Here is a 27,172-nt window from a genome sequence, read left to right on the forward strand (position 1 = left end):
AGAAACAGTTCGCTATTTTATATTTCCGAAAATACAGACCATAAGTTTTGGTTGCTGTTGGCTGTAAAAACATCTAAAACTACATCTAACTACGCTGTATTGAATCTGTATTCATGCTACTAATAATAATACTGCAATAAATTAGTCATAAACGGGTGCCCAACTCTGGAATGAGAACTGGTCAGATTAGCAAAACATTCAGAATATCGCTAGAATTATATTCCATGGGAAAGAAAAATTTTCAAAATCCTATATGAAACATATGCGTATATTCTAGAAAACAAACCTGCTTTTCATATTCCATTAAGCCATGGTGGTATTACATCATTTTCATACATACATGATATAGAGTACCTTTGATACAGTGACTTGCATAAGTATTCACCCCCCTTGGACTTTTCCACATTTTGTAGTGTTACAACCTGGAATTAAAATGGATTTAATTGGGATTTTTACCATTTGATTTACACAACATACTTAACACTTTGAAAGTGTAAAATATTTTTTATTGTGACACAAAAGTTAATTAAACAAAAAAAAAGACATTTGTTGGTTGCATAAGTATTCACCCCCCTGAGTCAATACTTGGTAGAAGCACCTTTGGCAGCAATTACAGCTGTGAGTCTTTTTGGGTAAGTCTCTACCAGCTTTGCACATCTGGATCCTGCAATTTTTGCCCATTCTTCTTGGCAAAATTCTTCAAGCTCTGTCAAGTTGGATGGGGACCGTTGGTGAACAGCAATTTTCAAGTCTTGCCACAGATTCTCAATCGGATTGAGGTCTGGGCTTTGACTGGGCCATTCTAAGACATTCAGGTTCTTGTTTTTAAACCACTCCAGTGTAGCTTTGGCTGTGTGTTTAGGGTCATTGTCCTGCTGGAAGGTGAACCTCCGCCCCAGTCCCAGGTCTCTTGCAGACTGAAACAGGTTTTCCTCTAGAATTTCCCTGTATTTGGCTCTATCCATCTTGCCTTCAATCCTGAGCAGTTTCCCAGTCCCTGCCAATGAAAAGCACCCCCATAACATGATGCTAACACCACCATGCTTCACCGTGGGGATGGTGTTCTCAGGGTTATGAGCAGTGTTGGCTTTGCGCCACACATAGCGTTTTGCGCAAAGGCCAAAAAGTTCAATTTTGGTCTCATCAGACCAGAGAACCTTTTTCCACATGTTTGCTGTGTCTCCCACATGCCTTTTGGCAAAATCCAAACGGGATTTGATATGGGTTTTTTTCAGCAATGGCTTTCTTCTTGCCACTCGTCCATAAAGCCCAGCTTTGTGGAGGGTCCAGGTTATAGTTGTCCCATGGACGGTTTCTCCCATCTCAGCTGTGGATCTCTCCAGCTCCTTCAGTTACCATTGGCCTCTTGGTTGCTTCTCTGACTAATGCCCTCCTTACCTGGTCACTGAGTTTTGGTGGACGGCCTTCTCTAGGCAGAGTCGCGGTTGTGCCATATTCTTTCCATTTTTTAATAATGGATTTAACGGTGCTCCGGGGGATGTTCAAAGTTTGGGATATTTTTTTATAACCCAACCCTGATTGGTGCTTCTCCAGAACTTTATCCTGGACTTGTTTTGATAGCTCCTTGGTCTTCATGATGCTGTTTGTTTAGATATGCTCTCTAACAAACTCTGGGGCCTTCCAGAAACAGGTGTATTTAATCTGAGATCATGTGACACTTTAATTGCACACAGGTGGACTCCATTCAACTAATTATGTGACTTCTGAAGGCAATTGGTTGCACCAGAGCTTATTTATGGGTGTCACAGCAAAGGGGGTGAATACTTATGCAATCAAGACTTTTCAGTTTTTTATTTGTAAATAATTTTGAAAACTATGTAGATTTTTTTCCCTACTTCAACATTATGGACTATTTTGTGTAGATCAGTGACAAATCCTAATTAAATCCATTTTAATTCCAGGTTGTAACACTACAAAATCTGGAAAAGTCCAAGGGGGGTGAATACTTATGCAAGGCACTGTGTGTGCAATTGTATTTTTCGTGGCTCTGCCTTTTTAAGGTAGTATATGCGGTTACAGCACGTGGTGCATGCATAGAAGTTTGAATTATCCCCGACAGCGCCTCATATTACACTGCATCGCGCTCACCAGCAAAAACACCTCGGCCTCAGGATTACAGTCACAATTGACAGGAATCTTGCCTGTCCCCACGCACTGCAACATTACTCCGCACCGGTAGCCTGCGTTTTAGTGACAGACGGCAACACCTGGCCAATCAGAAGACAAACCTTCCAAATATGCGCGTGTCCCATATTGGCCCCGCCTCCCTGAAGTATCTATTTCTGCAATATTGCTCCACCAGCATCTGTCACTACTGAGACATGCTCATAGTGGAAAAGGAAAGCCAGCTGTGTGATTCTTGAACGTGTCCTTTCTGCCACAGAGGGGTGGACATTAAACACACACACAAGCTAAGCAGTACAGATAGCCTTGTCTTTTTTTTATTTTTTTTATATATAACTCCTAGTAGATTTCAGATTTGCCTTTCCTGTGCACTGAAGTACATTAGGGAGAGGACTACTCGCGCAAATCAAAGGACTGCTATTTTCCATATGGTGTAGAGGTGTTCTGAAAACAGTGCCAAAATGACAGAGGGCGGTTTGACAGATTCTCACTCTACCCCACCAGCTGCAGCAGAGAAGACAAACACCTCGGTCCCGTTTCCTGACGAAGAGGCGACCGAAGAGGACACAAAGACAGCGGAAAAGACACCCTTAAACGAAGACGAGGAGAAAGGGGACAAGAATGAAAAGAGCAAGGGAAGCGCAGTGCTCAAGGTGGTCGGGTCTAGCGACCCCGACTGCGCAGCCGAAGCAGAGTTCGAACACCCCGAAGGAGGATGGGGTTGGATCGTTATGCTGGCTGCTATGTGGTGCAATGGAACGATCTTTGGTATCCAGAATTCCTTCGGCATCTTTTTCATTTCTCTTTTGCACGAATTTAGCGCAGCAGACGACGAAACCTTGAAGTTTAAAACAGGTGAGAAGTGTTCCATGTATTCAGGACATGTTGTCAGTGTGGGAGGGTAAGAAAGAGGCGACAGGGTACTGTAAGTGCCTAATCACAGACAATGTACTTGTACAGTACTATAATTATTTTATACACACACACACACACACACACACAGCCAAGGTAATACTTAGCCTTATAATCCATTTTCTTACAGACAGCATGCAAGGCTACTGTTTGATTTTGTTTCCACGAGTGTTACGGTTCCCAGGTAGTTTTTCTCTCATGCAGTTTCGCGGTGCAGTTTTACGAAGTAGGCAATGAAAATAACACGTGTTTACAAAATAAACGGGTCGTCACAATGTCCAATGCATTCTTTCGTGTGCTGTACACGAACCAGGAGATGCTGCTTTTGATTGGCGGCTGATTATGATTCTTTTGTTGTCACCACAGCTGTACTGTAGCTTAATGTTTACTGCGATAACATCTGGATTAGCACGTCATCCAAAACATATCCTGTGTTATCCTTCACAAGCGAAACATAAAGGACAAAACATACGCGTTAATAATCGTTGGTACAATTCAGAAACAATCTGCTTTTATAACCAATTGAGGAAGTGTTTGTCAGTATGCACATTTACCAGAATATCACAATAACGTTGTGTTTGCATAAGGCAAAAACTAAACAAATTAATTCTGCATTATTAAACTTTACATCTCTAACTATAAATATAAAAGAAACCAGTAAAACTAAACCTGATTTAAAAATCAGAACAATTGGACACATCTATTGGCTCGGGGTTGTAACCGAATGACTTTGAAAGACTACCAAAGCATAGATTCTTGAAGGAGTTAATCTGGAATGCTCTAAACCCTTGAGGCTAACCTTTGCCCCCTTGTACACGGGATTCCATCTCTCACTGGTTGAGGTTAGTTATTTGGGCTTCAGAAGACAACTCATTTACAAACACAAACAGTGCTATAAGATTGGCCACTTCCAGCTGAAGTCATTGCATTTCTTGTTTTGGAACAGAACCCCCTCTGAGAATTTACTTACAATATATTGTTGATTCCAGTATTGTACAAATATCGAATGCCGGCGCTGAACGATTGTGGAACAGATTCTTTTTAAAACGTTACTTAATCTAATCTCATATCAACCATGTTGACACTGTTTTTTTTTATTTTTCAAATTCACTTTCTAATGTCCTTTTCAACCCTTCATTCATTGATAACAGGATCTGAGCTACATTAGAAATTGCGCGACATATCCCGTATATGGAGTGTTGGAGTGTAAACAACGAACAAAGTACCCATTGAAGGAGTGGTTGCATTGTCTCCTGTTCGGCATTCCTGTAGTATAATTATCAATACCATATGTAATGCCTTGGGCCTCAAAGCAGAAACGTGTGACTACATAAATAACGGTTCTGGCTTTGATCAGGCTGTATTCACGTACATACCAGTACACACAGAACAAAGTCAAATAGGGTTCTATTTATCATGCTGTTAACAAAGAAAAAAAAACAGCAGAATCTTTGCATTATATTTTATACATGGTTTAAAAAGGAAATGTTTTAGACAATTGGACAGGTAAACGATTGCCCTACAGTCTGTGTGCGAATGTACGAAAATCAAGCTAGATTGAGCATGGGGTTTTTTTTGGTGGTTTTATTTTTTTACTTAATTGTTGCAAAGTTGTTTGAAAACAAGTAAGAAAAAAAAAAAAATTCTGATCCTTTAATTGTTAGTCAAAGCTGCACCAGTGTCACAAGTCCCTAACAAAAAGAGTAAATACAAGGGTTAAATATGAATCGATGGCTTATGGTTAACTTTTTTATTTGTCTGAAATGCACAGATCCTGTCATGTTTTTACTCTATTGCATAAGCTTGTTTTTTGCCCCCCCCCCCCTGCTGTGGCCTCTATATTGCTTAATAACTGCAGTTTTCCTTTTTCGAAAGGCAAGGCCATCTTTAGCTGGCTGGCTGGCTGGCTGTTCTCTCACCCCTGGCTTGCTTCCCTCTTTGTTTATCTGATACAGTGCTGAGAGGGCTGAGGCTGCAGGGAAAGCACTTGGAGTGGAAGGAATACTGCCAGTGCCAGTCTGTGTATACAGCACCCTATAGAACTAACTCATTTAGCTTCATAAAGTCAAATGAAACTTGCTGAATAATGTTATGTTAACATATTGAATTACATACCGCTTTGTAGTTTAGCATATACTTAAAACTATTGAAAAAAATGGAAAAATGTGACATTTTGAAATCTAATATGAAATACTGTACTACTATTATGGCTTCCGGTAGACTTTTGCAATATCATTTTGTAGTTTCTTTGTTTACATAATGTAAAATAAATTATCTAAATTATGTTCATACAGTTTTTTTTTTTTAATTATGTCTCAATCCTAAAATTCTAGGTTAATCAAAACTTTTGGCCATAGCTGTGTGTGTGAGTCGGAGGTAGGATTTTGAATGCTGGTGTCTGATAGGCAATTTGCAATTTGCTGGGGGAAGATGATAAGAGATAACATCCACAGGAAAAACAACCAAGTGTAGGAGGACTTTGAAAACAGTTAGGAAAAGCTCACCAATGAAGAAGGCAAAAAGATGTCGTTATTTATAGAATAAAAAACACACTAGTCAAATAGACATGTGTGTAACATAAATATCCCCATTAAGACACCTGTTTGTTACTTTAGAGTTTAAATAAACATTACAGTATCTGATGAAATGTGGTTTGGACATTCTTTATATGGAGGAATTTGTCTATCAATCCAGATGTTTACATGATACGGATAGCTAGACTATTATATGCTGAGTTCTCAGATTTGCTCCTTCTGGGAAAGGAAATGTTTCCTCTTGCAATACCCAGCTCCTGTTACAACAGTGCATATTGCAGCAGGCACTGACAAGCAGTAGATTAGAGTGAATGTGCAGCTGCTTCGGTCCATTTCATCTTTGTGACCACTAGACACTGGGGTTCAAGAAGTTCTGCAGTTGTTGAAAGGAAAGAAAGTGGCAGAACTTCCCACAATAAACTGACAAGCAGGAATGGCTCAGGAAATAATCACCTAAGTACAGTTTGATTTTTATTACATAAGAGTAGCTGTTCTTTACTTCATGCTAATATTGGACTCGGCTTTCACCAAGATAAAATGAGATCGTAGAGATGGGGGCCAACCAAAACATGACTTTGCTGTAATATATGAGCCTTCAGCGTTTCTCCTCCCCCTGGTAACGTGGATTTCCTATTGACCTGGTGCTGATGGCTGAAGTGTAATGCTAGCTCTAGGGATCATCCTATTTGTGGCCTCCTTGGTGCATCAGCATAGACAACGGCGGCAATGCTGGCTCCAGGGATCAACCAAAGTGCGGCCTCCCTAGCGCTTTATCATGGCAGCTGTCTGGAATGGGCTCTCACAGGGGCCATCAAGTGGGTACCTCCCATCTTCGGTGTTTTGTTGACTAGCCCACAACACCTCATCAGTGATGGTGGTATCCCAGCATGTGTCTGTTCACTACAGCTTGATGAAGGCCATCTGGCCGAAATGTTACTCTGTTTTAACTTTGTTCTTTTTAAATAATAAAGAATAAAGAATGAAAATTTGATCTACGATCTATTATCATGGTGTTGCACCTCTACATGCATTAATCATGACAGTAAATAAATAAATGCATTATTGTGATGGGTTAGGGTGGAACCAGTAATAACACCTTAAGCGAGAACTCTACACACTAAGCAATACATAGCCTTTAGGTTACTTATTCTCTCTTTTTTTATTTTGTGGGTGTTTTATATGTGTTTACCGGTTAAAACCTACAAAGAATTGCCAATGTGATGATGTGGTATGTTTATGCTTCTGCCTGTCTCCTAGGAAACGGGATAGAACATCTCAGTAGGGCTTTTTTGGTGAAGCATTTAAAACAAATAATGAAATCAATCCATTTGTGAGGGGCTTTGTTTAAATGTACAATGCAGACAGCCGATCCCACCCATAGGCCCACATGTGAGATTATGAAATGTGTAATATCTGAAACTAATAAACGAGAACTGTAAGAACCTAAGCGTGACCTCTGACATGTGGAATGACAGCTTAAGCACTGTTCACTGGCCAACAACCAGGCCAGGGGCAACAAATACTTCACAGTGGAGGAAGAACTATGTTCTGGCATTTTACAGATAACATTTAGTGTGCTGTGAAGCGGAAAGGACATTTCCCCAGAAGTAACACATAATCACCCGCTCTGCCTTCGCTCTTTACACCTGGTCGTGGCTCCCTTTATTAAGACTAAGCCGTACCCTGCAAGCTAAATCTAAATCAAAGCAGTTTGATCCCTATGCGCTCTGCCCACTTAGAAAGATAAACACATTATTGTGGACTAATCTAGAGGTAATTGCTGTTGTGTTCTGCACAATGCTGTTTAGTCAGTTGTCTGATCCAATTATGTGTGTGTTCCCTTTTAGTGTCAGGAATGTAAATAGATTGTAAATGGCAGTAATTGTCATAATGGGGGGGGGGGGGTGCAGAGTGTCACTAACAGAGTGTCACTGTTTCTAAAGTTTTCCCATTTCAATTTATTCTTGATTAATATTGTCCCGAGAAAGGTGATGAATTAGAGAGCAGACTCTACTGACTGGCTGGTGTTTGGCTGTGTTCCACCTCCACTGCCTACTGCCCATACTACTACTACTACTACTGTTCCTTTAGCCCTGTCGCATGTAACCTTTCCATTGCAGTGATGGAAATAAGACTCCCATTGCTTAGCATGTGCTCCATACCCGGTTTTAATAAGTCACACCTCCGCATGTTACCTGTACGCTGTGGCTAATTAAGCTCATATTAAAACCTGGAACGGGTGAATCTGCTATCCAATAGGAGTCTTATTTCCATCCCTGCAATGTTACAGTTCTTTTCAGTGTTTTGTGACCTAAAGACATTAACTATTTATGAGCTTATCATCTACCGTATTGACCGAAACAAGAACATGCAGTAGGCTTTTTCAGCTAACCATGAGTAGGTATTTTGTTAGCCCCAAACACTCTGAAAACCCCACAGCCATTTCAAGCCTGCTCAGGGGTATCAGTTTAAAGACCTGACCTTTGTCATTGTGGTTCCGAATGGGGAATTCCTATTGCAGTAACAGCTGTGCTAAACTGAAGATATTTGTCTTTCACACCTTTCCAGGGATTGAGTCACAAGCCAATGATCCTCAATTTTACGAGGCAGAGCTGTACATGTTAGTGAATACTTGGTTGTGATGGGTGTTTTTTTTTTTTAAGTCTTGATTAGGCTAGAGGTTGAGTGTACAAACGTCAGTTGCCTATGAAAGTTTACAAATAAATAATCAGCTGGCATGTGAACTGGGTACTCTGTGTGTGTGTGTGTGTAATCAAGGTCATGGCGGAGGCCACTCTTCCCAGTCGGATCCTGTTTGTTTTTGTGTTGTCTTGTTTTCTGACAGCAGCGGGGCTTTAAAGTGTTCATCATGCGTCCTGCTTGTCTCTGGTCTTTGGTCATGTTCAGGAGGAACGCAGTTTGGATTCCTTCCAGAGTATATTACCGACAAACACAAATGAAACCCTGATCTGCAGCAGAGGTTTTCCATTAGAACTCCACTAGAACACTACAAACAGGCTCAGCACATGACTCCCCTTCAATATCCAATTGCATGGTCTTTCAGTGGAGTTCTGCAGTACATTTAGATACTGTTTGACTTTGAAAGTCTTTCAGTGTTTTGGCCCAATCTACCTATCTGTCCGAGTGTGCCTCTTTGCGTGGTTGTAGCTTTAGCCATCCTGGACCAACCCTGTAGAATGCTCTTCCAAAAGGCACGTGATAAAAAATACTTATCAGGCTTTAAGTGATTTCTAAAGAGTTTTTTTGGCATGGTGGACCCGTGTGAATTGATTACTGTTTTTTTTCTTTTTCTTGAGTTGATATGCTTATATTAGGGCTGTCAAGTGATAAAAAAAATGTATTGTGATTAATCTTGAGATAGTTTATTTTAAATCTAAGCCAACAGTGGTACACAACTCGGTCCTGGAGGGCCGGTGCCCCTGCAGGTTTTTATTCCAACTGCACCCTAAAGTACTTTATTGGAACTTATTAGAAGCTTAATTGGTCCAATTAACTAATTTAGGGTATGGTTAGATCAAAAGCCAGGAGGGACACTGGCCGTCCATGACCTGAGTTGTGCACTACTGATCTAAGCTATCCAACAGCACTGGTTATAGTATCGTACTGAGCTTGATTTATGGGTTTGCAGTGATCCTGAATTTCTAAAGTACTCTGTCGACACTGATGGGTTGTTGTACATTTGTTGTTGTATTGTTGTTGTCTGTAGCAGAAGAACATGTATTTTGAGAAGCGAAAGCATGTTTAGCAGCACGCAGGTATTACAGCAGACTAGATGCACTTCTGTGATACTGGAACTCACTTTGACAAGTAACTCTCTTTCTATCTAATTAATTTTTTTAAATAAACTTCCCATTCACAAGTCCTTCAGTGTGAGTTCTTTGCTACGTGACTAATTTTATATTCAAACGATGACTGCACTCATTCAATCCTGGCATGCATTTGAGTGTATTAAAATGGTGCAGCAGGAAATTAATTACGGTCTGCTAAGAGGGACAAGACATTAACTGCGATTAATTGACTAGTTTATATGTGTCTTCATTATGTAAAGCTGTCTGAAGTGACACAGGGTAGGTGATGGGAATGTGTGGTTCCATACATCAGGGTTGCAGTTGGACAGCTGCTCTAGGTCTGTTGTCAGCTTGTTTCTCTCTCTTTGCATAGCCTGTGTGAAAGTGTGTGGGCTGTTGACCTTTTCTGGTAAAAAGTCACCCATTTTCATCTCACAGGAACAGAATGAGCACCAGAGGTGTGAAAAGACTCCTGCTTTCCTGCATTCGCCGACAATCAGGATCTAATGGATTTTAGAACCATATTCAAAAATAGGGACAGAGGACCCACATACAAATGAGACATTTCATACAGGACTTGAAAGGGGTTATTGCTGTGCGCAGTTGTAAAAGATTATATTTAAAGCAAAAACATGCATGTTGTGGTAAAATGGGCATGGGCAGCAGTGTGGAGTAGTGGTTAGGGCTCTGGACTCTTGACTGGAGGGTCATGGGTTCAATCCCCGGTGGGGACACTGCTGCTGTACCCTTGAGCAAGGTACTTTACCTAGATTGCTTTAGTAAAAACCCAACTGTATAAATGGGTAATTGTATGTAAAAATAATGTGATATCTTGTAACAATTGTAAGTTGCCCTGGATAAGGGTGTCTGCTAAGAAATAAATAATAATAATAAAATGTCATATCTGGTACTCTCTCTTTGCATGACTTTCTTTTAGGCAGGCTTTTATACAGTGAAGTTTTCATTTAGTTTCCTGTCAGTAACCCACCAGTTGCTTTGCCTAATAATGTAATTCTGTTCAGCTTCTGGTGTTCTTTGACCCAGAGGAAATGGCTGAAGTTAAATGACCTAGAAAGTGAAACCGGGGGCAGCACACGACGCAAACATGTAAAGGAGTTCTTTGCTAAAGATGGGGCTAATTGTTAACAAGCAAAACAGATCTAAATATTGAAACAAACATACAAAAGAAGAGGACCTGGAACATGTGAGCAAATCTAATGCTGTATTGTGTATTATTATTATTTGTTTATTTAGCAATGAGTCAGTGGCTGAGGTGGGATTTGAACCAGGGACCTCCTGGTTACAAGCCCTTTTCTTTAACCACTGGACCACACAGCCGCCTATCAAGTGTACCCCTTGATAGGAGGATATTGTGTACCCCTATCAAGTTTAACAGTATGTACTGATATGCAGTATGCAAGTTACCTTCATGTATACCACTGAGAGAGTGAGAGCTATATTTAGCATACAAATACTGCCCTACAAAGCAGACAAATTGTGTTTGGTCTACTTAAAGCCCCAGTGCCACATAACAGAAGCTTCTTAATTGCTGTTCCTAATTTATCTGTGTCAGTGACAGGATAAGCTAAGTTGTCAACGTGTTATAGAACATCCAGCAAAGGTTACACTTTTTAATCACACATAATGAATCAATTGGACAATACATTCCTCAACATTTATTCAGGAGAGTTCGCCAAAAGAAAAATAATTCTCATCTAAACATTGCAGTGCATACAGATCTTGCTCCCTCTTGCAACAATGCTGTTTTTCTGTTCCCCCCATACGTCGCTGAATTCAATCAGAGCAGCAGCATTGTTGCAGGAGAGAGTGTGAACTGGATACACTGAGATGTTTAGAAGAAGAATTCTCTTTCTCCTGGCAATCTTTCTCAAGTGGAAAAAAGTCATTCTCTCGCGGATATACCTGTGATGTGTGAATATAAATATATCAAAACAGTCGGTAATATTTGAAAGAAATTGCTACAACAACAGCAAAGGTAAGTGTTTCTTGTAAACATTGCGGAGGGTTCTGTAATGGGTTGTTTTATATTATAGTGTCTGTTCTAATTAAATAATAAGACTACAGACATGGGTTAAGATAGGAATCACTCTGACATTACTGTAAAAATCATATTTCAGCTGTACAATTTCAGTGATACAATTAGAAATGGCTCAATAATGATGTGGCTTGCGCTCCCGAGTGGCGCATCCAGTAAAGGCGCTCCTCGCAGGATGTGCCCTATAGCCTGGAGATCGCTGGTTCGAATCCAGGCTATGTCACAGCTGACCGTGACCGAGAGTTCCTAGGGGGCGGCGCACAATTGGCTGAGTGCTGCCCGGGTAGGGAGGGCTTAGGTCTCACCCATCCTATTGAGGTTTTCCATGTAAAAACAAGACAGTTGAACAAACCCGTTTAAAAAATATTATTGATTAATATGCACGGCAATGTTGCAGTTTTTGCTTTCCCATTTTTTAATAAAATTTAGATTCCATTTTTGTTCCCTGATTTAGTGTCCATAATTCTCTGTTCTGAGGATTCTGAGCACATCACAGAGAACTGTGTGGTCCAGTGGTTAAAGAAAAGGGCTTGTAACCAGGAGGTCCCCGGTTCAAGTCCCACCTCAGCCACTGACACATTGTGTGACCCTGAGCAAGTCACTTAACCTCCTTGTGCTCTGTCTTTCGGGTGAGACGTAATTGTAAGTGACTCTGCAGCTGATGCATAGTTCACACACCCTAGTCTCTGTAAGTCGCCTTGGATAAAGGCGTCTGCTAAATAAACAAATAATAATAATAATACTTTGTGACGCGGACTACATGCCACTAAAAGGCAGAGAAACACACACTTCTGATTTTTTATTTAATTCACCGGACAAATACTAGGGTGGATTTAATAATATTGAAGATTTTATTTAGGGTCCTAAATGATCAATATAGCTGTTGTTTTATCCACAGCCACAAGTTTTTTGATGGCACACAAGCATAAGTAAACACTGGTTATTAACCTCTAGCCCACGGTGTGTTTGAAGATATTGACTCTGCTAGGTCAAGGCTGTTATTGGAGATAAGGACAGGGGATGGTAAATAAGACACCATACCATACGATGCATTCTGCACGATTCATAAACACTGCAAAAAAAATAAATAAATACAGGCTGGATCACAAGCTACTTGTATTATATTGGTCATTCTATTACCCAAATGTACTTCCTTTGGCTCTCACTAGATGGCAGAATCAAGCATCATTACTCCAGCTAGAGTTTGTAGTTATCACAGGAAGTAAGAACGCACACACACACATTCATAAATTATGAAAATAATTCAAATTGAATTAAAAAAAGAAATCACCCAATGTCGCCGGTAATGGGAGGTATGGAGGCGGGAGGCGGGAGGCGGGAGGCAGGGGGGGGGGGACGACACACATTTGTTTTAGGTACAGCTCAGGGGTTAATTTGTGCCGGATCGCACCCCATCCCAGATCTGGTACCTTTTTGTTTGACGGCGAGAATTACATTATATGGTTTGCAAATGATGAATTGCAGCAGAAAATAAATCTATATACATAACGTACAATAAAAAAACACGCTTTCCTGTTCCATGAATTGAATGACAAAAGTGTACTGTAATGGTATACTTTAGGATGCAACATCTATGAGTCACGAAGTCAAAAACCAGTGTAGTGTCGTCGCTCCTGTTCATCAGATCAGTTGGCCCATCACTGGTATTGTTCAAACCTAAAGATTATGTTTAAACACGGCTTGGAAAAGGTCGGCATGCAGCTACCATCACCAGTAACAAGGCATGAAACCCAGATACAGAAGCAGATAAGAACTTGAAGCATTTCTATGGAGGCTTCTGTAAATCAAGGTCAGCACAATAGGTCTATAAACAAAAATGCTCTCCCTCTTCCTTAATTATAAAATCCAGCTCCTTCATGTTTACAAATTAACCCCTGGTACAGCTACTTTAGCTATTGCTGTCAACCTATCTTTGTTTCAGTGCTTCTGAGATGCCTGTGCAATAAATAAATAATTATATTAAACGAAAAGAGACGTTGGCTAATACAGTATCAGCTCTTGTTACTGGCTATATCAGATTTGGGTAGTATTTTTAGGTTTCAAAATAGAAAGTAATACCTGACTGAAGGCTGAACTAAATCTGCTAGTGTATACTGTAGCAACCTACAGCAAATATCCAGAAAATCAGCCTATAATCAAGACTTCCAGTGGTTTACCTTCAGAACTGTAAACAGACAGTTCTCAGGGACTGAAAAGGCTTTCTCTTGCAGCCGTGGAGGGGCTGCATATCTTACTTAAACAGGGGACTTTTAACATGAGGTTGTGCAACGATAATATAAATGTATAGATATCAAGAGAGACATACTGTATACTGTACCCCCCATAATGATCGATCTAACTGTTACTGTACGTGTTAGCTTTGTGTGGAGTACCCCCTCCCTCCACATAAAGATCTCTCTAACTGTTACTGTACTGTACGTGTTAGCTTTGTGTGGAGTACCCCCCCCCCCCCCCCCCCTCCACATAATGATCGCTCTAACTGTAGTGCTGAAATGTTGGCTTGCAGCTCCAAAAGTGTGTGTGTGTGTGTGTGTGTGTGTGTGTGTGTGTGTGTGTGTGTGTGTTTGGCAAGATCAGAAATTCATGTACTTAGCCATCTGATTTAATCTTGGCCTTTGTAATAAAAAAATGCAATTGCTTAAATCCAAAGAATAGGAAACATGTATTTAAGGGGTTGAGAAGATGCCAGTTAAAGTAAAGCGGATTCCTATTTTTAAAAACTCTTTACCGAAGTTAAAATTAGAACTATAGTAATACACTCAGTAAAATTCATTTGACTAATGTTTCCACTAAAGTCCTTCTAAATGACTTCAGTCATTTGTTGTCTTTGAGGATAATTTAAGACACTGGGTCCTAGGATGGTAGTAAGGAATGTTTTATTAAGGACTGTTTTTTCATTGGCAGTTGTTTTTTTTTTTTTTTTTTTAATAAATCAAGTTTGTGTACCGGGCAGTGTTGTGTGATGCACTGCCGTTATGGATTCTGTGCTGTCCCCTGTCAGAGAGATGAAGTTAAAAGCTCTAAAACCACGAATGCAGACGAGCAAAGAACATTGTTGTTAAGATGCCTGCTTGTGGTGCGCAGGGTCGCTGGTTCGAGCCTAGCCCCCACCCTGTTACATTTGCAGCTTATGAAAACTGTTTACTGCCTACTCCAATTTTCAAAGTACTGTTTAAACGAAGAGAGTTTATAAACATGTGCTCTTAAAAAAGCATTCTATTAACCAGTCCTTGGAAGTTTTGTGAATAGGGGCCATTGAGACATTGCACATCTAAAAAGTGTTTTGAAACTTTCTCTACATTAAAAAGTGCTTTAAAATCACGTCTAACCCTCTCTAAACTAGTAAACTACAAACTTCAATTAAGCCTTTAAATAAAGAAAAATCCTTAAAACAGACTTAGTTTTAAGGATTTTGCAGTTAAACTTAACAGTGTCTGTGATAGGAAGGACCATGTCTCTCATTCTTGTGAGGATGTGTGCAGCTTTAACTACATTAAAAAAAGGAAAACTATATTTAAAGAACCTTATTCTATGTTCTTGAGCATCCATTTATGAATTCTATTTTCACATATATCTAGAGAAATGTTGTGATGAAACTCTAGACACACCGCAATACAAGTTATTGAAAGTATCAGAATCTGGGCATATATAAATGTACCTGTGTGTCTGTCGGTCTACCTGTCAAACTTATATTTCCACATGTGCACACGGTAGATATAGTAGGTATGTGCACACAGTCATCCTTCTGATTGTCGAGTATTACTGCAAACATGCTGTAACAGTAACTGAGTGGAAATTCATTGTCTGTGATGACATGTGCTGGCAACACTCTGCATGTTTGTGAGTCTTAAACAGCCTCCGTTGCAATTGTTTTGAGATAAGTATGCATTTAGTTCATGGGGATTCCAGGGCTGTGCTCCAGACATGCTGTACACGTGCAGTGGGTATAATAATGCTGCTCCGAGTCAAAATGAAAAGGGGAATGTTCAGGGTAAGTGGTTTTCTGGGATATGCTGGAATATTGACCGCAAGCATACAACCATACCACTGCTGTTCTAACTTGCATTTACACTGGCTTGAATATGTTTCTTGTATTTCTACCTCAGAATTTATGATTGTATAAAGTTATGCATTCATTTAACAGTGGACATAAATAAACACATTTCAGCTGTTTAAGGCCAAGCACACATTGAAAATCTTGCTGACAAAAACCTACCCGAGGGAACAAATCAAGGGTGTTACTGTTTAAATGAGATAATACATAAAATGCATCCAGTTGCTTTAAATTATGACTGCTACTGTATACATATGCCAATTATGGCAACACCAGCATGACAAACAATTAGGCATTGGGTCAAATGCACAAAAGGTGGCTGAATCTTTAAAATGTCTCTTATCAAAATTGCACTTTAGTGTCTACCAAGAACACCAGCCTCTGTAAACCTCTGTGGATCATGCTTCGCACAAGTTTATGGTTCGTTACAGGCACTTGCTGGTAAAAAAAAAAAAAAAAAAATTAAAATGACAACCAATAAGGTCTTAGAAGAATAAAAAATAAAATGACTTGAATGCATTTACTGTACAAACAGCTTCCTGGGTTAAAACCATGTCCTGTATGAGGGTTAGAGGTAACAGAGCTTACCCAGAATATAACACAGTCATCAGGACCATCACTTGCATTGTGATACATATCGTGACCTGCCTAAATCCACTTTCCTGATACAATACATATTGTATCAGGAAAGTGGATTTAAATGAATACTATATATAATATATATACATATAGAGAAAGAAGTCTCTATTAAAAGAGAAAGAAGTCTATGTTGACTCACGATTACTTCTTCCAGTTTTCAAGCGAAGTCCACCATGACAGGTCACACTCTCAAAAAGATTAGGACAGGATCATTGTGATTTCATATTTTAAAAAGTTCTTATGAGTTTATTCCATTAAAAGCACCCAAAAGAAAAAACACAGCAAACAACGTGTTTCGACAGCATGTTTTCATCAGGTTCACAACGATTAACACAAATAACAGCTGTGATCATTTATACAGGTAGAACAATCAGCCAATTAGAGAATCATGAGGCCTGCATTGAACTGATCACTCACCAAAATGGATAATTAAATATTTCAATAGGACTATATCATCATAAGTATATACATTACATTGTGTAAGTTATTTCATATCATTTCTATCACACTGTTATTATTATTATTATTTATTTCTTAGCAGACGCCCTTATCCAGGGCGACTTACAATTGTTACAAGACATCACATTATACATTATTTCTACATACAATTACCCATTTATACAGTTGGGTTTTTACTGGAGCAATCTAGGTAAAGTACCTTGCTCAAGGGTACAACAGCAGTGTCCCCCACTTGGGATTGAACCCACAACCCTCCGGTCAAGAGTCCAGAGCCCTAACCACTACTCCACACTGCTGCCCATGTTTAATGTAAATTTATAATCGTGTAGCCAAACATACAAATAATTAAAACTAATTTCTCAATGTATCTATTATTACAAAGCAATGAATTCAGAAGAAAACAACAAAGTCCAGTGTTATATTCGAAGTCAAACTACAAACAAAAGTACAATATTTCATACAAAATCATGTGAATAAAATTACAATGTTTCTATAAGAACCAGAGATTTGAATTTCATTGAATAGGTATTTGAAGTGTGCAATTCAGGATTCAACCATTACATGTATTGATACTTACTTTTATTTTATTTTACAGAGCAATAAATCAAAGGTGTGAACTTAAATCCAATGTTTCACTCAAGCCGTAAGGTTCCATAGGTTTTAAAGTAAAGATCCCATATGATTCTCTTCTTAACAATTGATTCATTATATTACCACCTCTTACAGGGTAGAAACTTTTTTCTATAGCTATAAATTTTAAGCTTGAGACAGAACCATGTTTCATTGCTTTGTAATGTCTTGCTATAGCATAATCCATATTGTTATTCGAATTGCGGCTTTATGTTCTGCTATACGTACTTTTAAGTTTCTTTTTATTTGTCCTACATAAGCCAGCCACAAGGGCATTGAAGCATGTTACAGTCGATGAATGTGGATGTTTTCATTGGGTACAGCTGATTTATACATATCTTGGTGGACTTCACTTGAAAACTGGAAGAAGTAATCATGAGTCCACATAGACTTCTTTATGTTGTATATATATATATATATATATATATATATATATATATATATATATATATATAATAGTTTTCAAAATGAGAACAAAAAAGAAGTTATTCCTTTTGTAGTATTAAATACGAAAAGAAAGTATTCAAGGGCAGATCTTTCAACACTTATACAAGCTTATGTCTTGGCAGTAACAATCTATTATTTCTTGAAGTGTGGTAATATTAGAAAGTACACTGGATTTATTTATGTTGCAATAACAGCTTTTCCAGTGTTGTTGTTCAGTGCTGATCTGCCAGGGTGCATTTCTGACACTAATAGCCCTGCTAAAGAACACTGGGTGTATTCACTGTTAACTAGATGATTGGACATATCCCTTTTAATACTTCACACATCAAGGGGGTAAGTGCAATTAGTGCTCAATTATGTGCTGATCCACATAGTTTATGTGCCAGTAAGCCAGCTGAACCTTGGTGTCACACATGCAGGCAATTTTGCTGACTTAATTATCTCATTAGTAGGAGCTGTGCTATCTAGCCCCACAATCCAAGGGCAGATGAAGTTAGGTGCCTGTAAAAAAAAAAAAAAAAATGAAAGACTTGAGATAATGTTTACTGCAATGTTTGAATTGTAATAAAGGATGGTACATTTCAATCTGAACCTGCTTGTAATGTTATTATGCAGCTGCTTTATATTTCCTGAAAAGTATAATAACCAAGACTCAGGCCTTAGACTTTTACCTTCCAAGAGTTTTGAAAAACAGTATTTCCCAGTTCCTTCTTCCTAATGACCTGTCCTTTACCAAAATAAAAATAAAAAGTTATTTTTTTGAGAGTTCTTCTCATGCTACTCCAGTCTCCTTCATAAACAGTGACAGATTTAAATACTGCCTGTTGGGCCCCTTTATATTAGATATGCTGCTGTTTCGATCAATTGAATGTACCCCAGTGGTTTTAAACAGATTTAAAAATTCTCTACAATATGCCTTTCACAGGAGATATTTCAACATTTCAGAGATTTGTTGAAGTCTTTTTTCTTTCTTGTTAGCAGATATTGACAGGAAGATGTTCAGTTCCTTCTGGGAGAAGAATTTTGAATGCAAAGCAACCATGAATTGGCTAGTTTGCAATAAAGGGTTATTAACATCTACTTACTGTGTATGTAACAGACAGTGTTGTGTGATACACAGTGTCAGTGAGATGAGATGGGGTTAAAAGCTCTATAGCCATGAATGCAGACGATCCCTGCTCTTTGACATAGTGGTTAAGATGCTTGCGGTGTAAGGGGTCGTCTCTGCCCTGTTGCATGTACAAGAGAACGCTTTAAGCTATTTCTCCTTTTATTTTTTGCAACATGTACATTTTCTGATTGTTGCTTGCTACAGAACTCATGCAAGCAAGCAACAAATTCCCCCCATTATCAAATGGTAACTTGGCATGTGACACAAAATAAGTGATTCAGTTGCTAGGTTAAATGTGACTTTTTTAACCTACTTTTGCAGTTTTTGCCTTTCCATGTTCTATCTTGTTAACTGCTCATTCAGCAGTTCTTCTTTAAAAGAAGTCGTCAAGGGTGTTAAAAACTATGGGGCAGGTGTACTAAAGTGTTGTGCCTGGTGCAATAGTCGCAAACCAGTTGCAAATGAGTCGGAAGTCTTGGGTGAAATGTACTAAACAAGTGCAATGCTATCTGAGACATTTTAGGGAATGCTTTGCGGCAGAACTTTTTCTTTGCGGTTCAGCCTTAGATGAATATGTAGTTATGGGCATTCCTGCATAAATTCACAAAAAGGGGGTGCAATTGAGTGTTCTCAAATATTATAATGAGATGTACACTTACAATTGCATCAATTAGTTAAGAACTTTTGAAAGCATGTTTTAAACAGTCACAATTGTTGCTGGCATTTCCCAGTTCGCTTTTTCTCGTGCGTTGCCAGTTGTGCTCAATACACGGCCAAATACCTATTTTTCCCTAAAAGCTGGGTGTACTTACAGCCTTGAAAACAAATTTTTATGACATTTCTGGATTCCCCAACATGTTGGGAGCAATAGACTGCACACATGTGCCACTAACCCCTCCAGCTCATTCAGAACATCTATATAAGAATAGGAACCACACCTATTCTATTAATGTGCAGGTGGTTTGTAGTTTTGCACAATTTAGCACAGCACCGCTGATTAACCTAAGTAAAAACTGACAGTGCACATTTGACTTATAGGCTACTAATGATAATACGAATCAGTGGTATCATGTAAAATGTGTTGCTAGTCCCTTGAAACTTGTATTAACGAGAATTGACTGTCCTTCTGTAAATATCACAACTTGTCAATGCAACACCATGATCTATTTTGTATTATCTGTCTAGGCTGCCAAGTTAATAATAATAATAATAATAATAATAATAATAATAATAATAATAATAATAATTTAGTTTCAATTTAAAATAATATTTTATTCGCACACCAATGTGTACAATGTAGCAGCATGATTTATTTTGTGTTACCATACCGGTAGCTTACAAGCTAAAGTAAAAAAATAGTGTGCTAGGTGTTCATTTGATTTTACTACCGTACTGTATACTGTAATGGTGTACTGTACAGATTCATATTTTTGTTCATAATGTAACACATTAGTGTTATTTCAGCGCAATGATTTATACATTTAAAATACAAAAAAAAAAAAAAAATGTAGGCTTTTTTCTGTACTATGCTTTGGCTTTGTTCACATTTCTAGTTATATGTGTATTTGGCCCCCATCCCGCTCTCCTCCTTAGAGCAAAAGGTTATGATAGGCCTTTTATTTTCACGATACTCTCTCCCCTCACAGACTCTGAGGAGCGGTCAGGGAGGGAGCAGAGCTAACAGCAGGATGTGTTTGGACGGAGGCCAGTTTGTTAGCATAGTGAGGCTTACCCTCACAGATCAAATCATAACTCTGGCACAACTCTGACATAAACACCTCCATCATTGGCAGGGCACTGCTCTGAGACAAGTCTCCTATAAGGCACAGTATGCATGCATCCCATTAATTAAACAATTTCACGACTTCAAACGACTTTTTATTTTTTACGGGTTAATTAACTTTAAAAAGAAAAACAAATCCTGTACGAAAATAAATTGTTCCATCTAGACAGTTTATATTTGGTTGATAAATGACCCAAAGTTAAAGCTTTGACTTTATTCTTCCCAATTTAGCTCTGGCCATTTTGACCCTTTTAATCCCCTTCCTCCATTACATTGCTCTTCAAACCAGTTATAGGCACACCATGACAGGTGGAGAAACTCTGAGCACAGTAACCACCACTGCTTAATGGGACATTGTTCACCTTTATCTGTTAGGTTTTCAGGGTTCTCCCCAGGCCTTTTCTGCTGGGTGGGCCACCGCCCAGCTGATAAACCTTGAGCCGCCCTTCTTGCAGATGCTACTGTGCCTTTAACGATAAGGATTGATTGTGCTGCTAGCAGACTAGATAACTTGTGCACACTGGGTACAGCTGTGTTGCTGTGTTACGTCTTGACACTACATTTAACCAATCAGAGTACAAGGGGTGGGTTTTGCGTTTTAAGCACGTCGCAAGGCTGAAATGTTAAAATTACTGCTAAAAAAATAAATGTTTATTTTCGAAGCAAAAAATATGAATGAATGTGGAAATTACCAAACCAAAATGGATGATGAAAAAGAAAAAGAAAATCTAGAAAACGAAAAACAGCAACCCGATATAGATAACGAAGAGTAACTTATAGAAAGCGAATTGAAAGAATCGCAAGAGGGGCCAGTGCGTAAAAAATAGAAACATTGTGATAGTGGGTATAATGTTATGTGGGGAGAAAAATGGAAATGGCTTTTTTTACAGCAAAGAATTGGGTGGTAATTGGTATGATGTGCAAACTCTACCAGAAACACAAAAAAGGTCACAAAGGATCAGGGGGTAAGTGGAGCAGTGGAGCCTGGGTATCATTCATTATAAAACGGAATGTTTGGATGCTGCACGCTGATTGGCTGTTGAGGATTTTTTTACCCTGCAGTTAAATAGTACAATGCACGGCGGAACTTATTTTTTGCCGAAGCACAGTTCGATTAATAAATTATCAATACACAACGTATTAAACTCGCAACAAATATACACATTGTTGTGAGAGGTCTAAAGTTTTTAAAAATGAGTGACGTTCCTTTCATCACATTTTATTTTTTTGGAGCATGACAGTAGACAAGTGGCTGGAATTACAAGAAGCAAAACCTACATTAAAATTTAAGGTAAAGCAATTAATTTTTACGTTAAAAGTGCTCCTGGCTACTCAGCTATACATAATTCCTGGGGAGAACCCTGTAAACAGTAACTAAAACAACAAGACCAACATTCAATAACACTGTACTGAACAAACTACAGCAGAGGGTTTTGCATAAATAGAGGTAATCCGATAGTGTGTCCTGGCATTTTCAACAGCTTTCTGATGCAAGTGAATAGGAGCAGTCAAAATGGAGCTGGGAAGCTCTGCTGTACAAACTTTAACAAACTCCTCAAGATCCAATGCTTGCACTCTCCTTGGCAGTGTATTTTATTTGAACTGCTTCACCAGGATAACCCAGATATCTTATTACACACAATAATACATTGCAAGGGTTTCCTAGGAAGAGGCTGCACGGAACTCATATGTTGCAAAGTATAAGTTGGTTTTAAGTAAGAACATAAACATCTAAAACTACACAGCTTACACTTGCACTTATCTTCAGGAATGGGGGGCCCCTTGCATGGATGATTATACAGTGATTATACAGAAATAGCCCAGTCAGAGTCATGTGTGTTTATAAACCTCAACTGTGCCCTTGTGCAATACTATGCAAATATCTACGTCTAACAAAAAATTAAAACACAGCAACACAGAAATCCCTTTTATGTTCTGGGCACATCAGTGATTACTTGCAGAACAGATGTTTGATTGAGGCTTTAAAGTTCTTTCAGAACTTAATGTGCTGAAAACAGAACTAAAATTCCAGCTTGATGAGCGTGAACCGTGGAAAAGTTATCAATCCAACTAATTCGATGGTGCAGTAGATACATAAATTACTTTATGTAAACTGATTTATGAAGGGAAAGTTAATGCAGTAATTCTTAAACGTATCTACCCAATGCAAGGGCTGTCTTCTGTTCTTGAAATAAAAACCATTTGGTTCTTCTCGACTTGGGGACTGAATCTTAAAGTTATGTACAACCAATGCTGCTGTCTTTTTCCAGAAAAAAATCTTGCAATACATGAATGAGTTCAACTAAATAAATAAGTACAGGGGGTTTAAAAGGATCAGTGTTCCCCCATTAAAAGCAGTGGATTTCAGATTCACCGACACACAGGTAATAGAAGAAGTGTTCCAATTTGGTGACTACTGGTTGTGTGATTAATCCCTGGTCCTTCATGAGCTGGCCCGCTTTCCCGGGGATGTGGAATTGGTTCTGAGTGGGGATGTGGGGGGTTATCATATCTGCCCCTCTTTCTAGGATTGACCAATCACTGGCACGGTGGGCCCAGTAGGGGACTAAAGGCTTATTTCGGGGCTAGAGAGGGAAACAGCTGTAAAGGGAGGGCTGCCAACTCCTCTACCTTGCCATGCAGAGGGAACTCATTTCCCATGTGGACCATCTCGGTCATATACTGACATTTTTAAAAACAGGGTAAAAGAACATAAGTTGGGAGGGCTTTTTTAATTCTTAAAATACAGTGCAGATATATTTTCTTTCTTTTTTTTATTACAAATCTGAAGTACAACAGAAGGGCAAATCTGTATGAGCCAGAGGGTTTTATCGAAGCCCCCCCGCTTCATGCTACAAGCAATTCTAATGGAAACTAACTGTGTGCTGAAAATCCATAAAGAACCCCCATGTTATTGTTTCATTAGAAAACATAGGTTGTAGGTTTTCCTTGTGAACTTTACCCTTCGCACTGCTGTGAATATTTAAAAGGTAAAAATTATAAGCACTAAGACAGCATTGCGCCTACTTAAGGTATACACATTTCAAGTCTTGAGCTTTACCAGCAGCATATTTGAACATTTAACTTTTTCAGCACTAAGTTACAAGAAGTTACTAAGTTGTTGTTATTTTTTTTTTTTTTTTACAGACATGTCAATTAAGCCTTAGACACTTGCTTGCTGTGTTATACACACTCAAATACTAATACAAATGCACTATAAAATTTACTTTTTGGTATTTTGCAATAAACTTATGAATTAAAAAAAAAATGGCATATTAGTATATCAGACCACTTTCGGTCCCTACTAGCAAGCGACAGAATAAGACAGCCTATCATCTTATTGCTAGCAAGCTCAGGTTTGTGTGGTGCTGCCGTTTTGCTGGCTTGTTGGTTTGGTTGTCAGTTCCCATTGTTTATTTTGATTGGGGTGAAAGGGAAGACCCTGTGGGTGTTTCAGTAACATGATTTGTTAGATGTATTAAACATAATCTGTTATCTCACACATGCTTTTCAGATCAGTTCCATGCAGTCTTCATTTTAATGTGTGTGTACACTGCTGAGTATATCAGTGTCCAGTTGACAAGACAGAAATAAAGGACACACGCAGCTATAAAGAGCTTGCAAGCCAGATCCTAGTCCCTAGCCATGAACCCTGTTCTGCACGGACTCCACTCTCCTTGTTAGAACTACTTAACACCAACTTCATGGTGCCATCCAAGGTTTCTGCCGCTTGATCGATTTCTGCTACTGTGTTGATGATAATGAGATAAAAGATCTGCAGCTACAATCATTCTATTGAGAATAGTTATACAAAATATCCTGGAAGTGTGCATGCTTTTAACAGCTGTTAACCTTGGCTGTCTGGTGGAAAATGTAATCAATAACACACTAACATATTAAGCAAAATCTAAATCTAAAAGTTTTAAACTATTTGTGGTTACGGTCTGCATGGTTTACATTGTATTCAGCTTGTGTTTGCCATTTTCTAGCCATTTTTTAGTAAGACTCATCTATCTTAATGACAGTTCCAAAGAAAACAAAACACAAAAACAATAGACACCTTCATTCCAATAGCTGCTTTCATGAAAACATGCTTTGAACATGTTTTTATTTTACTGCAGTATGGACAAGAAAGGTCTTGTCGGTGCCTACCCCAAATGTACGTGGATCTTTGTGCAGGTAAAGGATTTTACCATGTTCTTGTGTTCAAACAGACTGCTTACAATTATTTTTAGACATAAACATGTGTAGAGATTATGTTCATCCAAAGGTTTTTGGCTGCCTCAGTCTTGACCCTCCCCCTCTACACAAACGTCACATTGCAAATGTTTTTTGCGCCTCTTTTTTTTTCATCTTTTTGTCTAGACAGGGCATCAGAAAAACACCACAAAACAGATTCAGCTTGTCAAATGCATCTGTATGTACACAGACGTACAATACCAGTGCATTGTTACTTTTTTTAATTGCCCTGTGAACTGGTCCAGTTTGGTGCAGGTGCTGTGCTAATTAATGTTGGATTTATAAATTGGTATCTGAAAAACTCACTCCTATTTATCTCTTTGCATTAATCTGCACCCTCCAACCACCTTCACGAATCCCGGGCATGACATTTGGACCCCAATCTCCCGCCAGCATTCTAGGGTACAAATACACGTCCAGGATTGGTGAACACGGACAGACTGGCAAACAAGAGACTTGTATGGAGACTTCAGTCTCTTTTGCTTTGAACCCGTGAATGCGAGTGAGGTGGTCATCGTCTCTTTCAGGGGTTTCATCTGTAACCTATCATTCCCTTTCAATTCAAAGATGACCGCCAAAACAATACTTTTGGGAAAGTATACCAAAGCCATCGCGAGGGAGAAAGAGCGGACAGCATATGAGGGACATCTCGCTACCGCCATCTAGTGTTGGTGGTGTGAGTGTGCAACCTTAAGAACGCTGGTGCCTATTGAAGGCATAGAGAGCAGCGGTATAGGCAGGAAAGCGTACAAAAGCGCTTTGGGCCATTCGTGCGCTAGGGTGTTGACGCCTAGTGGACCTCCACAGTTGTGGAGGGAAAACCACAGGGGGCAATGGGTCGTCTCTGCCATGGCAAAGAGATCAACCTGGGCTTCCCTGAAGCGTTCCCAAATGCGCTGCCCCACCTGAGGGTGCAGTAGCCATTCTGATGGGTGAGGACCCTCCCTGGAGTGGAGGTCCGCTGCCCAGTTCACCACTCCTGGGAGGTGTACAGCCCGGACGGACAGGAAGTGTCTCTGTGTCCAGATCAGCAGCCGAAAGGCTATGCGGTATAACCCCGTGGACCGCAGCCCTCCCTGGTGGTTCACGTACGCAACTACGTTGTCCGTGCAGACAAGGACATGTTGGTTGTGGAGCACAGGGAGGAAATGTTGCAACACGAGGTGAGCCGCTTTCAGCTCTAGCGAGTTTATGTGAATTGAGCAACGCTTGAAGTGGGCGCATGTGAAGTAACCCCAGTTGGATGGCTGAAGAAGCTGCGGCCATCAGACCCAATAATTTTTGGCACCACACCAATTGTACTGTGGACCCTTGTTGAAACAGGGCCAGACAGTTGTGAATGGCGGCTACTCTGTCGTCTGACAGTTAGGCTCACATCATGAGGGAATCCAGCCGGAGACCAAGTAGATCGTACTCTGCACCGGTATTAATTGGCTTTTCTCATCGTTGAGGGTGAGACCCAGCCTCGACAGATGCTCCGTCACAATCGCTGTGTGGGCCACTGCTCCTTCCTGGGACTGGGAACAAATCAACCAGTCGTCCAGGTAGTTCACCACCCTGATCCCTTGCAGCCTCAAGAGAGCTAGGATGGCATCCATGCACTGTGAAAATGTGCGGGGGGCTAAGGAGAGGCCGAATGGCAGCACGAAAAACTCCCCTGAAAGATGAAGCAGAGATATTTCCTGTGCGCTGGATGAATAGGGATGTGAAAATACACGTCCTTCAGATCCACTGTTGTAAACCAGTCGCCTGGCCGGACAGACTGGAGGATGTGGCGATGTGTGACCATCTGCAGACCTGCCAACCTTGACATTTTTTTTTGAGTAGCGGGGGGTCCATGAGTTTTGAATAAAAAAATTAATGAGATTAGCTATGATTGTTTCAGTTTAAATTTAATTTTGTTTACCTTAGTATATATGAAACCTTTTTAATTTATACCAACTGAAAATTATTTCAAGTACAGATAATAGCCATGTTTGTATTTTATTTTCTGTCAAAACATAACAAATTGAAATGTATAAGCTTCTAAAAACAGAGAAACAAAGCACTTTCAAAAAAGGAAAAAAAAAAACTTGTAAACAGTCACTGAGTCAGCACCAAATGTAATAGCTATCCACAAAGTGAGCTGTTTGGAACAGAAAGGAATCCAACAGGTCAAACTGCACTTTCAGATCTTGAATGTTTAGCTTCATAGGTGACTGACTTGGCTTTCCTGAGGAAGGTGTCACTAAAGGTTTGTGTGTGACACACTTGCTGCTTCGCTGACATCATGACTTTGTGCGTTACCAGTGAACTTAGCATGTCTGTGCTCAGGCTGGCTCTGTGTTGGGTTT

General features: G+C 39.5%; 1 protein-coding gene across 2 annotated transcripts in view; it reads left to right on the top strand.

Annotated features, from left to right (window-relative positions):
• Positions 1–2,285: 2,285 nt before the first annotated feature.
• The window catches only part of LOC117410905 (monocarboxylate transporter 10-like), a 65,085-nt gene continuing 40,198 nt past the window's right edge, over positions 2,286–27,172 (top strand). The window contains exon 1 of one of the 2 annotated variants that reach the window (XM_034017845.3): positions 2,286–3,000. In XM_034017845.3, coding sequence (XP_033873736.3) covers positions 2,607–3,000 — 394 coding nt within the window. In that variant the 5' untranslated portion in view covers positions 2,286–2,606. Of the gene's footprint in view, positions 3,001–20,363; positions 21,892–27,172 lie in introns of those variants that run through there. The other variant, XM_059025829.1, reaches the window with a different exon arrangement.

The sequence above is a fragment of the Acipenser ruthenus genome, chromosome 6 (assembly GCF_902713425.1).
Source record: "Acipenser ruthenus chromosome 6, fAciRut3.2 maternal haplotype, whole genome shotgun sequence".
Lineage (NCBI taxonomy): Eukaryota > Metazoa > Chordata > Actinopteri > Acipenseriformes > Acipenseridae > Acipenser > Acipenser ruthenus.